This window comes from Scophthalmus maximus, chromosome 7 (genome assembly GCF_022379125.1).
Source record: "Scophthalmus maximus strain ysfricsl-2021 chromosome 7, ASM2237912v1, whole genome shotgun sequence".
Classification (NCBI taxonomy): domain Eukaryota; kingdom Metazoa; phylum Chordata; class Actinopteri; order Pleuronectiformes; family Scophthalmidae; genus Scophthalmus; species Scophthalmus maximus.
Genome location: NC_061521.1, coordinates 20,109,785 through 20,126,208, shown reverse-complemented (window position 1 = coordinate 20,126,208; position 16,424 = coordinate 20,109,785). Strand labels below are relative to the sequence as shown.

Here is a 16,424-nt window from a genome sequence, read left to right as displayed (position 1 = left end):
CTGGTCATTTACGTACTGGTGTGATGTAAACAGGAAGTAGATTGTCAACTACAAAGTTGGTTGCTCAGTTACAGAAAATACTACTAACGAGAAACAGCAATGGTGAAAAATAAGATGAGGGGTTTCGAACTGTTACTGACGGTAAGAATTGACGCTAATTACTGCTTCCTGTACACACCGGCACACACATGCTCAGTGTACGTGTACGGTCACCTGATATGTGTTTTCAGGTGTGTTAGTATGGTAGGGGATTTAGTTTTAAAGTGGCTCAGGGTAAATATGCAGGTTGCAGCAGCACATCAAAGCTGCACACGGCAATTTCCAAGATGTGACTGTGGAGACACCAAAACCTCAAGTTAAAGCGAGCGCAGTCCGCGGGTTGTCCAGTCGCTCCTCGCTGACCGCGGGGGCAATCCCCCCTGATGAATTAACCAATGGGACACCAGGTTTCTGATGAATAAACCAATGGGGCCCGGCAGCTGAGCGATGAATAAACCAAAAGCGGCGGCGATAACTTACGTGTTGCAGGCCGTCATGGCTTGACAGGTGTCCCCAGTGCAGAACTCTGAGATGGTGCTGTACTGCAGGTTGATTAGGTTGAAGAAAGTCGTTGCTGTAGTAAAGATGAGAGAGAGAGAGTGTGTTATTCAGTGCGTGTTGTCTGCTTCACACCTCAATACTTCTCTATGTCAGAATGACGACTCAAATACTTTGAGAACATATTGTCGAACTTTCTGTGTCAAGACACCTATGGGTGATGACAGTTTTCTGTCACAGGGATCGGTGGAACAGTCACAGTCACAGTCACTACTCCATCAAGTCATCACGTCCTTGAACAGTGTGTGAACTTCAGAAGTAAAGAAAGGGAGGTGGCTGCAGCTTTTCGCAAAAGTTTAAGTTGTAGTTCCAGTCACTTTATACAGATTTATAGAGGTATTTCTGCCGCGAGGGGAACTCCCTCACAGCTCTGCTGGATGTATGCTGATATGTGAGATATGTTTCTGGTGCGGTGGCATTTTTCAAACTGTGCGTCCTCGACGGCCAGCGATTTTTTTACTTGAAGCTTGCAGCGGCACGTTGGGAAAACTCGTCGTCGCTCAATCCTATTTACTCTTTTAATTATTTTCTTATGCCTGGTAGCTGCAGCACAGCGTTGGGAGGTCTGAACACAGCAGGCAACCCTTTAAAAATGTTTTGTACAATAAAGTTCAGGCTTCTGCGCCGAACATCTCCGAGCAGCAGCTCTGCTGGTCCGACTCCAACTTGTGAAAAGACAGGCCTGTGATTTTCGGAGCGTCATGCTGAGCAACTAATCATATATCGTGCTGAAATGGCTGCGGTGTATTAGATGACTTTGATTCATCCCAACTCCAAAGTCACAGTTTTCTCATGTGGAACAAGGCCATCCCGCAGGACTCGTCGCTCGTTTCCTGCTTGACAAAGTGGGCACCGACTGGGAAAGCGTTCAGTGAAAGTGCTGCTGGTTTATTCTCATCGGCGGAATGAAATTATTCCAGTTGTTACTGATTTAGATAGAAGAAGAAAAAAGAAGGTTTGATCAAAACATTGTTCTGCCCCTTTTGTTTGTCTTCAAGCTAAATCCCAGTGAGAAGTTGACAGAGGAACGTGAACAATTCCCATCTGTTTTTTAATCACAGTTTTATCAGCCTGAAATAAAAAAGGAAATAAGAAAGTTTGTTTTGTTCCTTTTCCCTCACGAGCCGGGAACCAGCCGGGTCAGTTTACCGAAAACGATACTTATAACGACGGCTACGAGTTTCAATGAGAGTTAAAAACGCTGCACAGAGACTAAAGGCGGCAGTAAAGATGATGTTTAAAGAAGCGGTGTGTGTGTGTGGGGTGTTATTGGAACAGGCTCAGCCCTGTGCCAGGCCTGGATCGTGTTAAGGGCTTGGCTGTGCAGCGACGCTGGAGCATCTCGTTGTCTCCAGATGACAAGAGCATACCAGCTCTGGAAAAAAACAATTCCTAACCCCTGAGGAAAATTTTAAAGTCGCCTTAAGGAATCCTCGTGTCTCATATAAGACCCTCTAACATTGTAACACTTTACAGGACATCATCCTCAGTTGTGTCGCCAACTACTCACTGTTGCTGGCAAGCCATTCGTTGAGGTCTATCTCTCTGGGCAGCACCACCAGCTCCTTGAGGTCAAAGTCCACCACGCGGATTTTTGTGAACTCGGGCTCCAGGTACTGCTTCTTCTCTTCCGCCGGAGGCTTCTTTCCATTTGGCTTCGTCTTCGACTTCCTGCAACGCGGAAAGAAAAAGAGGGCAGGTTAGAGGAGATGTTAAGGACTCTGATAAGGGTGATACAAAGAATAAGGAAAAGCGAGGTTTTAAAAGTGCCCAGGGGTGATGGAAATGGTTCCCTTACTGTTCAATTTGACCCTGTGAGAAATGAGAGGTAGCGTGAGCCTCTTCGCTCGGCTGCAAGTGTAAGAATTTTTCAGACAGGCCAACGTGATGCCACCTTAACAAAACATCGAGCTTCCAACCTGATACTGAAGTAGTGCTGAGCAAATGCTAAGCCAACAATGAATGTGGAGGAAATCAATCACTGAATCCCTGAATGAGCAACAAAACACAAACTTCCTGTGACTTTGACGACACTGAATTCCCAGCGACCTAAACAGACCAGACAATGACTTCCTCTGTTGCTGCACCTGACCTCCAACTCCGACCTCTGACCTAACGTTAGCTCTTATAGCTTCCACGCAGACAGTCGTCCCCAGCGTCTTGTACTTCCACCGCTAGTTTTAGCACAGAGATGTCACTTCACACTCCCCCTGCACTTCCAGGGCTGTAAAACCCTCCCTCCCCCCCAGTCTCCGCTCCTAGACTGTATCAGTGGAGGGGCTGTGCAATCTGGGGGTCAAAGGTTGAAAGGCTTGATTCGGTGAGACAAATAATCACAGGTGGGACTGTCTGGGGCGAGTCAGCACCAAATAAAGACCAATGCAGTCGACAGCCAGACAATCCCTCTTCTTTGCGACTTCGAAGGTTGGAGCTTTCAGTTCCATCAGTATTTTTGTATAAAGACTCCATTCCTGTTCCAGGCTTTTCCACTACATCTCAATTTGTTGCTCCTTTTTTGTCTCTGCTACCGTCGTTGAAGTTTGCTTAAGGACAAGGACGTTTCAGTTTGCTTCCCGAATTTTATCGAGTCCTTCCTAACCCTCACCCACCCCTCCAATCCCTCGTCTCTCCACACCCCCTGTCTCAACGTGTTCTTGGCTCTAATTTTTCCCACCTTTTCGTCACTATATTGCTTCCCCAGATGCCCCCCCCCCCCCCCCGCCATTCCCGAAAGACGGCAGCGCCGGCTCTTGGACCCGAGAAGCGCTGTTCTGATGACGAGGGATCATAAAACACAATATATCTTCAGCAGCAGCCAAAACCCCTTCTCGGTTTCACTTGGACTTTGGAATTTACGGACAAGAGGCAATGAATTGGTTGTTTTTTTCTGCAGGACGATGGTACGTGTAGCCAGAGATATTAGAAATACACCAGGAAAGGACGGAGAGCAGCAGACGGGGGGAGGGAAAGGAACGAGGGGAGGCGGTGGATTGACACAGGCCCAGCTGATATCCATGAACTAATAAACACAACTAATAAACACTTACAAAACATGACAGGACTGCGGAGCACGAGGCCCCTTTGCCAGAGCAGTTTTTTTTCAAAAAAGCCCTCTGCAGTTTAACTCCCCTCTGCAGGAAGCGTCGCCCTGCTTTCCAACTCAGGGAAGACAAGTCAACATGTGGATGCACACAGAGCCTGCAGCCCTCATGCTTTGTAAATGTTTAACACTGCCCCCTTTACACGTCGGTCGTCGTCGTCTCATTTATCCGTCAGGAGAAACGCTGCCTTCCTTCGGGCGAAACCTAAATGTGACGATCTGAGTGAGACACACACACACACACACACACACACACACTTGAAGAAACACGTTGACGGACACGCTACGCCGCTCGGGTTCTTGTTTGTTGGGTAATGATTCATCAAGGTATCCGTCTCTTCCTATCAGGGAAGTACCTGAGCTTGTTTGGGCCTCATTTCAAACAACAAAAAAAACCCAAGGACACTGCAGATTACACCGCCGGTTAATGATTAATGACAGGCCACTTTCTGTTTCACCTCATTCCTCCTGTTGCTCTTCTCCCTTTCAGTCCGACAGGGAGAGTTTTTCCCCCCGCAATATTTTTTGTCTATGTTCAGGCTTGTAGGTTTCTTTTCCTTGTTTCCTCCTCGTGGCTGCTGGCTCACCTGTCCAAACACTATTGTTCAGGGTCATAACATCAAATACTCTTTCCATTCATCCTTCTGCCCCTAACTATCATCCGCCTCCCGATTTGACTCACTCCTCCTCTGGCTCACCTATTAATTACTGCTGCTTTTTCTCCTCTCGATCTAAAGCCTTTTCCCCCTGATTGTTTTACGATTTCTTTCATTTCTCCTTATCTCCGTCTGCTTCCTTCCCCCCTCAAACAGACCAAAAAACAATTACTCCCGCTCATGAGGGCACAGGCACATTCATGTGGTCTGTGTGGTTTGGGGCCGTGAGCTACATGTTCCATCATGCGAAAGAGCTTTACCCGAGGAAAGCGCTTCATCCACTGACACCCATCGGCTCTCACAACTTTTCAAAGGCTTTGCTAAGCATTTCAGAAAACTGTTCCGATCCCGTGAAAGGTTCAAGTCAGTTCTTTCTAGCCCCCCCCGCCCCTTTTCCTTTTGAAAACATTCTGTTTCACTGAGCCATTTCCTGCTACTCTTCCTCTGTAATTTCATAATTTTCCAAACAAATGACCCCCCCCCTCCACTTCTTGCGAACATTTGTGTAAGAGGAGGTGAAAATCGGGAGCCATTAGTTTATTTTAGGATAAAGAAAACTTCCTCCATGCCAGCACTCCTCCCCTCATACGTACATAGTCCGTCTACGGTACAACACACACACGCGCGCGTCTGTTCTTGGTAAAGTTCTCCTGGGCAAGTCTTTGCCATAAAAGGCAACAGATGCTTCTTTCTCCTCACCAGATCAGGGTCAGATCATGGCAGGCCAGAAGGCAGGAGTGTAGGGGAAGTGAGGCCAGGGCCAGGCACATGTCTCTGGGCTGGGGGGGGGGGGGCAGTCAAAGCCTGCCTGGCACCAACAAGAACCAGTCCGTGTGATACAGGCTCACAATCCAGAGAAACATGGGTCAGGCTTGGTGGAATAAAAACCGAGAGCCACGAAACATCACGTGATGTCCAAAAGTTGAGGCCTTTTGAACTTCTCGAGCCGGCGACATGGAGGGTGAGTCGCAGGAAGACAGACCTGCTGATGTTTGTCTGTGATAAACACAATAAGGAAATAGGGTTGTATAGTCGGGTGACCGGGAGGTCAGTGCCGCTGAGTTGAGGAGTGACTTTACCTGACAGCTGTTCAACCCCGTCTGTTAGCCACTCGCTTTCTCCTTTCACTTTTCCCGGCAACGCTCCCTCCCCCACCCTCCACCGGCCTTCGTCACTCACTACCTCTCCTCCTGTACAATACCACCAGTAGCCCACTTACAAACTTTTGTCACTGTCACGCACACACGCACACATAGCCCCCTCTCCCTTTTCATGGCCAACCCAGCTGGTCACAACAGCTGCGTCACGAGCCTGATCCCACCAGAGAGCTCGGGAAAAGGCAGAAGAAGCGAGTCCTGTGCGAGCGGCGCGTGTGTTCACCAGGACTGTTGGACCTGGATTCAAGTGTGTCGAGAGAAAAAAGAAATCTTTTCTTCACTGGTGAGTTTATCAGCTCCCGTGTGTCTACAGAACACTGAATATGTTTGGTTCTGAAATAAACTTTGTGTGAAGAGAAGCAGCCCCTCTGGCAGGTACACCACAAGCCCAGTCTCATTACCAGAACCTGGTTCCAATTAATCCAGGAAATCACTCGGGGCCACATTACAGAGCTCTGCTGCAGAATTGATGTAAGTGCTTTATCTAAAATACAACAATTTGCTGCTTAAGAGCTCAGTCCCTATCCCTCTCTCTCTCTCCCCTCGTCCACGCTGACGTTAATGCTTCAGCGGAGGAAAATGATCAAACCACGCTGACTCAACACACCATGGATCTCATGAATGGATTCCATCAATGTGGATGTGTTTCTCTTTTGCTGGGTTCTCTCTATGATTTGAATAAAACTTAACTCTGAAAACCTGTTTAACAAAACCCATGAAATGACTGAGCCCTGAAGCCAGTGGCTCCTGCCGAGTCAGATGTTGCACAACTGGTGCTCGAATTTTTGCTCTCCTGGATCACAGAGGAATCTAACTATTGGCATACGGACGTTAATATGATCTGCAAGGGTGCAAGTGCAACCATCCGACAGAAACAACAACAGATGTCTACCGCCGTCTTTCTCGGACGGCTGCTTCTCATCTGTATGATCTGCTCTGGGTACTGTGACTGTACAAATTGACCAAAATGATCGCAGATTCAGACCCACATGCAGAGATAAAGAAGACCCAGAACATCTCTGAACTACAGGACATTTTATCATTATCACTCTGGAACAAGAAGAGGCAGTCCAAGGCGCAAAGATACGTGCTTCCTGCCTCCACCTGTTCTTAATGCAGTGCTGCTTTACTGGAACATGACCCCCAGTGTATCCGTGATCAGGATATGAGAGATAAGAAGAAGCACCACGATCAGAGGTCATCCACTCAGGAGACACCAGAGAAATCAGACACCTCTTGCTGACCTGACTTTCAAAGAAATGCCTGATAAGTCAGAAAAAAGAATCAATTGGATTTCAGGAAGTTGCTCCCTCCATTGTCGAATGATTGTCGGGATCATAGCATTCATAAAACATGAGCGTGGCGAATGGATATCGCACCTTTCTTCAGCCGTGAGACTAGAAGTGAGTGAACGAGGCTTCGGCTTCGGACAGGAGGATCGGTTTTCTCCAAGCCCGGCCTCCTGATCTATTTCAGGATTCAAATGAAATGGACTCAATGGCTCTTCCCCCCCCAAAAGAAGAAAAAAAAGCCCAGACGGCAGAGCGCAGGCAGTATAAGCACACTCAAGCAAAACCACAGCAGCCATTATAGGGCTAAAAAGAGACAGAGCTAAGGACGGACTTAACCAGAGGTTTGGCCTTACACTGCTTAAAGTGTACAGAGTAAACGCCTCTGTTAGAGTTGCTCCTGAAGTTAAAAACACTGACACACAAATACTCGTCACTTTTAGTCCTGAGGTGAAGAGATAAGAAGGACAGAAACACAAAGAACGTCCAGCTGCCACCACTTAATCAGTAGCATCACCGGGGGTGTCAGCAGCAGCACTGTAAATCTGTAAATGAGAATTGTAGCCAGGGCACACGCACACAATTCAACTACTGACCCTACCCCAGCAGTTCTGGCTGCCTCCTTCTCCTTGTCCCCTTGTCATCCTGTGCTAAACCCCATTCAGTGGCTCTCAGGCCTGTAGAGTATGCAAGGACCCCCTGCCTGCACCATGATGGAGCCTCATCAACATCACAACGCACGTGTGACAAGGAAAGTGAGGGATTGGGGGGGGGGGGGGGGGGGGGGGGGGGAAGAGAGATAAGACCGAGCTTCTGGTTAAGCGCTCGGCAAATGTAACTTTATCGTTAGAGGGTTTGCTCCAACATTGATTTGTAGCTCAGTAGGAAGCGATTGATGTGGATCATGTGACGCAGGAGCTGAATGAGGTTTAATCTGAATGGAGTTGTGGGCCGCTATTCAAGCCAATACCAGCAAAAAGTCCACCTCGGCTGAAAAAGTATTCAAGATAACATTACGTTACTGCCGAGAGCCATTTTAAGCGATCTTTGACAATATTTACATTTAAGCATTGAGTGTTAATATGTGCTTCCAAGCCAAAGCCATTCAACAATCGACTGGAGGAAGAAACAGGTTATAGAGTAGAGCTATAAACAGGTCCATGGCGCCCCCCACCCACGCCCTAATAAAACCCAAAACTATGCATCCTTGTTAACTTTGATGAAGTGTTTTTTGTTCAGTGTTTCCTGAGGACGTCACATTTGTGAAAATCCCCTTTCGTCTACCCCCGGGCAAACCTTTTAAAAAGGTGTATTTCCTTGGTAAGCAGCTGATTTCTTAAGCAAAGTGTTTCGAGATCCCAGTGGAAAAAAAAGGAGCAGCACAACTTGTCTCTACCTGTCACTGGTCTTGCGACAGACATAACAACATTACAGCAGAATAACACTCCTCACATCCTGCTTTACGTCTGTTAAAGAGATCCTAAGATGGTGGATATATTCTCCACACTACTATCACTCTCCACATCTTCCCAGACCACGGCGGGCTTTCGAGGCATGTGCCCTATGGGCTGCTGCCGGAAAAACACACCTGTCCCCAGACTTGAAAGGTAAGAGGAAACTCCAACCGAGGCATAAACAAGACGGCCTGTCCCCCGGAGGAACACACTCATATAATGACTGTCTTCTTCACATGACACAAGGGTCAACACACGGGATGTTGAAATGGAAATTTTTCTAGCCTTTTCTCGAATTACATGGATTCTCTGTGCAGATCAATCGTGACGGGGGTTGTTGTTCGTATGACACACAAACACACTTAACACGCACACTTTTTGGGTCGTGCATTCTTTAAGTCTTAAGTCTGCCTGGTCATAGTATGGCCTTTTGATAGATAGATAGTTACTCTATTTATCCCAAGCTGGGCAATTCCGGATAACAGCAGCACGTTTTCACACAGCACACTTTAAAAATATAAACAATATCTACACAAATGAATGTAAAATAAACGAATTTTAAAAAAATATAGAGAATAAGAATAATAAATTTAAAGAATTTACATGAAATATTAAAAGTGGAAATAGTGCAGGTGTACAATCTACTAGATAATCTAGATAATCCACTGACATAATAAATGTGGGTTAAAAAAAATGAGGAAATAAAGTTTCAGATGCAGATATTTTGACTTCTCGTTCCTAATTTATATATTTAGTCTATTTCATCCATCGTTTTCAGTTCAGCGTCGCCCACTGTGAAGGGGATTCAGTTAGGGTTGAGAGGTTTACTCCACGTAACCCTGACAACAATTTGCCCTATATTTTCCCGTTTCTACAAGAAAAAAAAAAATTTTTTTTATTCCACAAAAGCTCAGCACTGTGATTTCAAACAATCAGTCTTCCGTTAAACCGTTGAACAGGCGTCTTATTAAAAGATTTATTCAGACTATGGATGAGAAGAAACAGTGTCACATTTCTGCTCCTCTTGTTCAGTCTTGTTGCTGAGAGCCACAGGAAGAGGGACGAGGAATCCAAGGCAACACATCCCCTTCACCGCCGGCTGCCAAACTGCTGTGACCCCCGCCCCCCCCCGGAACCTGGGGGTCCTCGGTGCTTGTGTAATGACCGGGGGGGGGGACGTTATGGAGGGACACAGCAAAAAGAAACGCGATTAGGGCTTTTTCGAAGACGTCGCCGTGGAGTTTCAGATGGCGGAGGGGACGTGAACACACCGTCGCTCAGACGTTTTCAACGTGTAGACCTTGTTTTGTAGTTTTGCGCGAACGCATTGCGACGCTGTAAAACATGTGTCGTAGACGAAATGACACGTCGGAAAAGAATCACTCGGAGCGTGACACACTAATGTACAGTGCACGAGTTATTGTTGGTCAGTGACATATTAACTGCAGTGAACCATCATCTACTCGGACTACAGAGCTCTCTCTCTCTCTCTCTCTCGGTCCGTCGGAGCGTCGTACCTTCAATCTCAAAGCTGAAACAGGTCACATGTACATTCACAGTTCCAGGCTCGACTGCGAGCTTCTCAGCAGACACCGTGTGTCAAAGTTAAAACCAAGTTTACCTTAGAACTTTCCCGACTGCCTGAAGCACCATTTTGCAACTTAGTCCGTTTTTGGAGTTCCTCTGAGAGTGCATGTCCGTCTTATCTCCGGGAAAGGAGCAATAATCTCCGACCATAGCTTAAAACATCAAGATGTGTTTGCTGGAAAATGTCGTGCGTCCAGGTCGCTTCCAGGCTGAAGAGCTTGTGTGAAACTGTGGCTAACTCACTGCACAGTTACGGGAAGAAAAAAAAAGAAAAGAAAAGAAAAAGGGGGAGAAAAACTTTAGGGAAGACTTCATAAAAGTGCCCCGCCCACCCTCGGCCCGTCTCGTCCAATCAGAGGAGGGGAGACGGCTCGATGGTGGCGTCACGAACCTGCCCATGCGGACGTGGTTGTGATGTGTAGTTACAATGTGACAACAGGTGGTCACAGCTCGTAACGGTGAACGACGATCACTGATGAAATGAAAAAAAGAAAAAAGGTTTTTACATTAGATTCCCCTACAGCGACAGAGAAGCTTCACACGAGCACCGACCTTTTAAATAACCAGAGAGAGAGAGAGAGAGAGAGAGAGAGAAAAACTACTGTATTACTCATTTCCTCATGATTTACTCATAATTCATCAGAGTCAATGTTTGAGCAATTTAGGTTTGACCTCAAGAGGGTTTGTTTCCTGGAGGAAGCAGCTACTCATCGTTTGCGCGCGCGCACACACACACACACACACACACACACACACACACACACACACACACACACACACACACACACACACACACACACGCGCATAAGTGTGTGCGTGTGTGTATACTCACGATGAATACATAACTATCACACCGAGTAAAATAAAATCCATCAAAATTAATAAATTGAAATAGTTTTCAATTGTAGATATTAAATTAGCCGTTAAAACGACAAAAAAACCAAACGTGTTGAATCAAAAAAAAGAAGAAAGCAGTCAAAACGTAGGAGACTAATCTCTGAGAGGCAAGGCCCAGTTGACATCTTAACTGAACAAGATTGTCAATATACTTATTCTATTCTTTTCATTTCATTTTATTTATTTTATCTAGTTGCATAGTAGTATATGTAAGTATGTGTAGCTGTGTCTTTTACCCACCTTGTGTCTATGTGATCTGTGTTATTGCTGCTGTAACATTGCAATTTCCCTTAGGGATAAATACTGTTATCTATCCATTTATCTATTAAATAAAAAGAACTTGTACAGTCAGCCTAGAAAAATGGCCTTGGGGAGTTTCCACAGGCTTATGTACCTCGCACACAACCTTTTCACTTTAAAGGTGTGCGATGTTGTCTCTTCTTTTCCGTGCGACAAATGGTGCTAGGACGAGTGCGGTGTGTGCACGCCGCTGGGACTGCGAGGCGACATTCCTCCTCGCTGATTCTGAACTTCACCTGCAGTCTAACTATGACAGGCTGGCAACAGTCAGGCATGTTCAAACAGGACTGTCAGAGCGGAGGAGACAGTGAGTGAATCAAACAAAGCCTGTTTGAGAGTGAAGGGCAGATTCATAAGAATATATCTAGAGTGTGTGACTGCGGGGCAAGGGGCTTTGCTCAGGGTATTCTTTGTAACAAAGAATATTTTTGAAGTTTTATATTATGGACATGATTTCAAAGCAAGTCAATTCTAATTAAAGTGTGAATAGAGAGCTGGGCCAACAAAGCCTAAGTACAAAAAAACTGAAAGGAAATGAACAGTGGTTAGTGGGAGTCATGCAGCTCATGAGAGGATTACAACTAGCAATCATTCCCTCACACTTCTTCCCTCTAATTATTGCCTCCCACCGAACGTCCTCTCTTATTCTCTCTTCACACATTTCTCCTTCCTTTCGTGTTTGTGTTGTTTTTGTGCTCGCCTCTTCCTCTCATCGTCTCCCCTTCTATTGAATAAGTCTGTTTTTCCCTCTCCGTCTCCTCAGACAAAACTTGTGGGGGCCAAGGTGGAGATGCCGATGTGAGACAAGCTGGACCACCTGGCTCCTGCAGCATGGACACAATAATCTGTGGGGACCTGAGGAGCTATGTGCACTCTGTGTATATGGGTGGGGGGGCGAGCAGTCATGAGACAAAGATAAACGAAATTGTGAGGGCGTGTGAGAGTACTGAGTACTGTGTGTGTGTGTGTGTGTGTGTGTGTGTGTGTGTGTGTGTGTGTGTGTGTGTATGTATGGGAGTGTGTAATTTGCGTGTGCAAAAGTATGCGTCGAGTCTTCACACATGCCAGTGGAGCATGTTTACTGTGGACTGTTGGACCTTCTGAGGCGCCGCGTGTTTATGTTGAAAAGCCCCGATGTGATCTGAAGAAACCATCTACAAAGAATCACAGGGAGAGAGAGGTTCAGACGGGGGCCTCTCTGCACCCTCAACACCAGGGGTGCACACTGGGCTGGGGCTTGGTGGGTGGAGTCGGGCGATGCAGGGGCCCCCCGTGCGTGGGGAGAGACAGCAGGACAGAGCACTGACTTTTCCCCTTGTGCTAAATATAGCATCAGCCTGGCCTGGCCCATAAAGAATACAGAGTGCAACTGGAGGGTCAGGAGGGGAAACGTGTGTGTGTGTGTGTGTGTGTGTGTGTGTGTGTGTATGTGCATAAATGGGTTGGCGAGAGTCAGAGATCATTTAAGCAGGTGAGAGAGTGGAGGGGAGGACCTGTAGCCAGGTGTGTGAGTGTTGGGGGGTTGTGTGTGTTCATAAATCGTTAAGTGACATATCCAAAAAGCTTATTTCTGTGTCTCTGGTATCATACTGTCAAACCACACAGGTCATACACAGCACAGTTAACATCTATAATCAGATGTGTGATATATTTAGTACAATATATTGCTGTAATATATTGCTACTTGAGACCCACTCAAGAGGAAACAGTTTGTTGCTGTAATGGAAATCCTGTGCTCAGGGAACTTTCCATTAATTTGCGTCCCAACTATTGGATCTGAGCGTCACCGAAAATAGAAGACGCCCATTCAAGATCACTGGGGCTTGGCCGGCACCCGGGGCCTCTAGGCTCACCGCTGTGTTAAGAGTGGACAAAAGTGCCCTAATGAATCAGACGTGAGAAGTTAAAAGAGCAGGTGCCGTGGAACTTAAAGGGGCCTTTTTCATGGTGAAACAGGTTGTATACTGTATATTGCGAGCTTCGGGATAACAAGAGCAGGTGGAGACAGAGCCACTGGGCTGCACAAGTGTAGACCCCTCTTACGCAACGTGTCTGACGTGGATGGAAACCAACGGCCGCATTCCATCGTCTGGCAGACAAGAAGTTTACCCTTTCTTCCCCCGCCAACGTCACAGTCACCTTCCCCTCTGCAGACGAGACATCACTCAACTGCCACCTGCTCTCGCCAAACCAGATGTTGTCGCGAAGCGCAGAACATTGGTGCAGTACGTGTGCCCGGCATTTCTCTGGGAGCCCCGACAAATGAAGGACGTGAGCTGTTTTAAGAAAAACAGTCTTGGGTTTTACATTAAAGTTTACGTAAAAAAAATTCAGTGAAGACAGAGGATCTTTTTAACCATTAAAAAACGAAGTTGTGAAACCTCATCAAAAAACAACCACCCAGCAGATCCAGACAGTAAAAGCCCAGATTTAATTAGAAAACACATCACAAGAAGGGAGCAGAAAAAAATAAAGGCAGAAGAAGTTTGTGGAAAGTGTGACGTCACTGACCTTGTGACTGGATTGTGTTACACTTGAATCAGATAGGCAAAGGAATAACAATTGCACAATAACTGATCAGATCAACAGATGTGATAGGTTGGGGGGGGGGGGTGCAAGCTATTCAAATTATTACAATGTTGACGTCACAAAGAACCAGTCAGGAGGCGGTCATGGGTTTAAAGATATGTGTTGTATAATTTGTTAAAAACCCAGGAACAAAGGCTGTCACCATCTCCTCATTAAAAGAAAGACACAGAGGGCAGTTCAACTACAACAAAATGGACGTGAAAACATAGTGTTGTTGGCCAGCAGCGCTCTCTTCTCAACTGGGAGAGATAGATCGCTGGCGCAACAGGTTGGGTCTGAAAGTCAGCCGACATTCCACCTATCTGAGACAAAGACAACACTGATTCCAGGCCAGCAGCAAGTCAGTCACAAACACGGCAGATGTGCCTTGGGGCTTGGCAACAGTTCAGTCACAGCCATGCCAGATTGAGTCTCCAGCCAATCACGGCCGAGACCGAAATGACAGACGGGTCAGGCATCCAAACGCGTTACAACCAAAAAATGACTAAATTAAAAACCAAGTTGCTCTGTAGGACCTTCGGTTGGTGTTGCGTTCTGGGTGTGTGGGAGTGTGTGTGGTGTGTTTAGGAAAGGTCTTAGCCAGAGAAAACAGTGCACACTGAAGGTCTTTAGTGCCTCGGAGTTTTCTATAGGCCCGGATAAAGGTCAGCGAGGCCAGGGGACACTCCGCACACTGCACCCAGCGACCTGCAGTACCAACCTCTTCAGTCGCACAAAAAGGCGCTGTGTTTAATGCCACGGCAAGAAAAAGAAATGTAAATAGCACAAAAATGCATTATCTGTCAAACACAACTGAAAACTGATCCTAGAACAAGCAAGTCAGATAATCTAGCTCCCAGAGGCAAATCCACCCCTCTACCTTTAATTTCTACAACACTGCAGATAGATGGCCTGACTGCACTGCATGAGACACAGAGCATGTATGGCCTGTATGAAGCGTCAGTAGACTGTCAGTGCATGTGCAGACAGAACAGGCAGCATCAAACTTGACAAAGTAGGAGTCCACCTCTGTGTCTAATGACTTTTCAAAAGACGCAGTTTGGCGAAGCAGCGTGGGATCATGGGATATGTCGTCTTCATTACCATTACTGTCACTGCAGTTCCTCAAGTTAGGATTCTTGAGGTGTTAAATGTTAATTGTTCCGGAGATTTAATCTCAGAGGTCTCCTCCTCTCCAAAGCAAACAGACCAGTTGATTAAATCTAGTAAAAAATATAAATTCACTGGACATCTCAGGACTGCGAGACAAGCGGTCTCGCAGCAGTTTGCTTCCGATTATTTCTCTGATGACGAAAAATCCTTCATCCGCTTAAGATATAAAAACGATTATAAATCACCAAGATCTAAAAAGTAAAAATGTGGCTTGGATAAAAAAAAATCTATGAAATGAAACGGACCCATAACCTGATTGAAATTACAGATTTCTCCAGGGATTCTCATGTCTTTGTTCATAGACAACACATTATATTAACATATCAAGTCATTTAATGGGTCGAACCATTTCTTTCCCAATCCGTTTCTCTTTGACCCGTTCTCTCCTTTCCACCTCTAAGGCCTTGACGTCCTCTGTCTCTTTTTTCTCCCTGGCTTCATCGCTCTCCTTCTGCTCTGCATTCCTGCAGGGGAAGGGCTGCATGCAAAGACATGCTACTGCTCTCTCTGTGCACACAGCCTGGCTAAACAAAGAAGAGAAAGAGTAACATGAAGAGTGAAGTAAAGGGGGTCAAGAGCAGGAGATCTAAGAGGTAAAGCCTTCCGTCGGGTTTGACCTGGCTTTTCTCGTTTTGCGCGGTAGACGCGTGGACAAACATATTAAAGGTTCAACGTCATGCTTCATTTCACAGCAGCAATGGAAAAAAAGGGGAAACCCTGGCCTGCCTGATTCCCACACTATTGTTAATCTGATTAGAAGTTCTATTTTGAAATCTTTCCAAACTTTACAAAAAAAATTGGCGATTTAGGGAGTGGTGGTTGAATTATGTTTGAAAGACAGTTAGGCCATATTCTGACTAGTTTATGAGCGAGGGAAGAGAGGGGCTTTAGCAAGATGGATGACATGAGATGAGAAATGCCAGACTGGTTTGCCAGACATTTATAAATCACCATCTCCATGGATACTGCTTAGATTAACCACTATCGTATCAGCGGGAACAGGCCGGAATGGAATATGAAGAGCAGGCCCGGGATGAAATGGGAGACGGGTCGACGGACAGGCAGGAAGGAAGCGAATACATGGGAGATGAGATAAAGTTAAACGAGAGAGGGGTGAACAGAGGGCGAGGAAGTGAAAAACAGAAGAGAAAAAGGGAGAGCGGATAATGGCAGCAGCAGAACTTTTGGATGAGAGGAGTGAAAGAGTTTTGGCTCAATGTGGGAGGTTGTCACAGCATGCCCCGGCCGACCGCCCGCTACACTCCTCCTCCCTGCATTCCTCAACAGGGGAGTCTCTATCCATCCCATAATATGCCACCTGGGCAGCTCAACACACCTGCCTGTCATGTATAAGGGCACACACACACACAAAAAGAAAGGTACCTGTCAGGCCCCCGGGGCTCAGGTGCAAGGTCAGCTATGATATATTGCTCGACGAACTGATAAGGCAACAAGGTTGTGAATTAGTGATCGAGGTGGAGGAGAGGAGGCAGGTGAGGCAGCTGACCTGTTGAGTCACCTGTGACATGCTGCTGCATGAACATGAATGTGACCCTGTCCTCAGGCCCCGCCGGTAACACGGGGGAACGGTAATGAGGCTGTACGTCATCCTGATGGCTGCAGGTGAGCCAACGTCTTCAGACCTC

General features: G+C 46.5%; 1 protein-coding gene across 4 annotated transcripts in view; it reads right to left on the bottom strand.

Annotated features, from left to right (window-relative positions):
* The window catches only part of mob2a (MOB kinase activator 2a), a 56,735-nt gene that overhangs the window by 6,333 nt on the left and 33,978 nt on the right, over nt 1-16,424 (bottom strand). For 3 of the 4 annotated variants that reach the window (XM_047333048.1, XM_047333047.1, XM_047333046.1), the window contains exons 2-3: nt 2,108-2,268; nt 520-613 (exon numbers count right to left, since the gene is read on the bottom strand). In XM_047333048.1, coding sequence (XP_047189004.1) covers nt 520-613; nt 2,108-2,268 — 255 coding nt within the window. Of the gene's footprint in view, nt 1-519; nt 614-2,107; nt 2,269-9,874; nt 10,111-16,424 lie in introns of those variants that run through there. The other variant, XM_047333045.1, reaches the window with a different exon arrangement.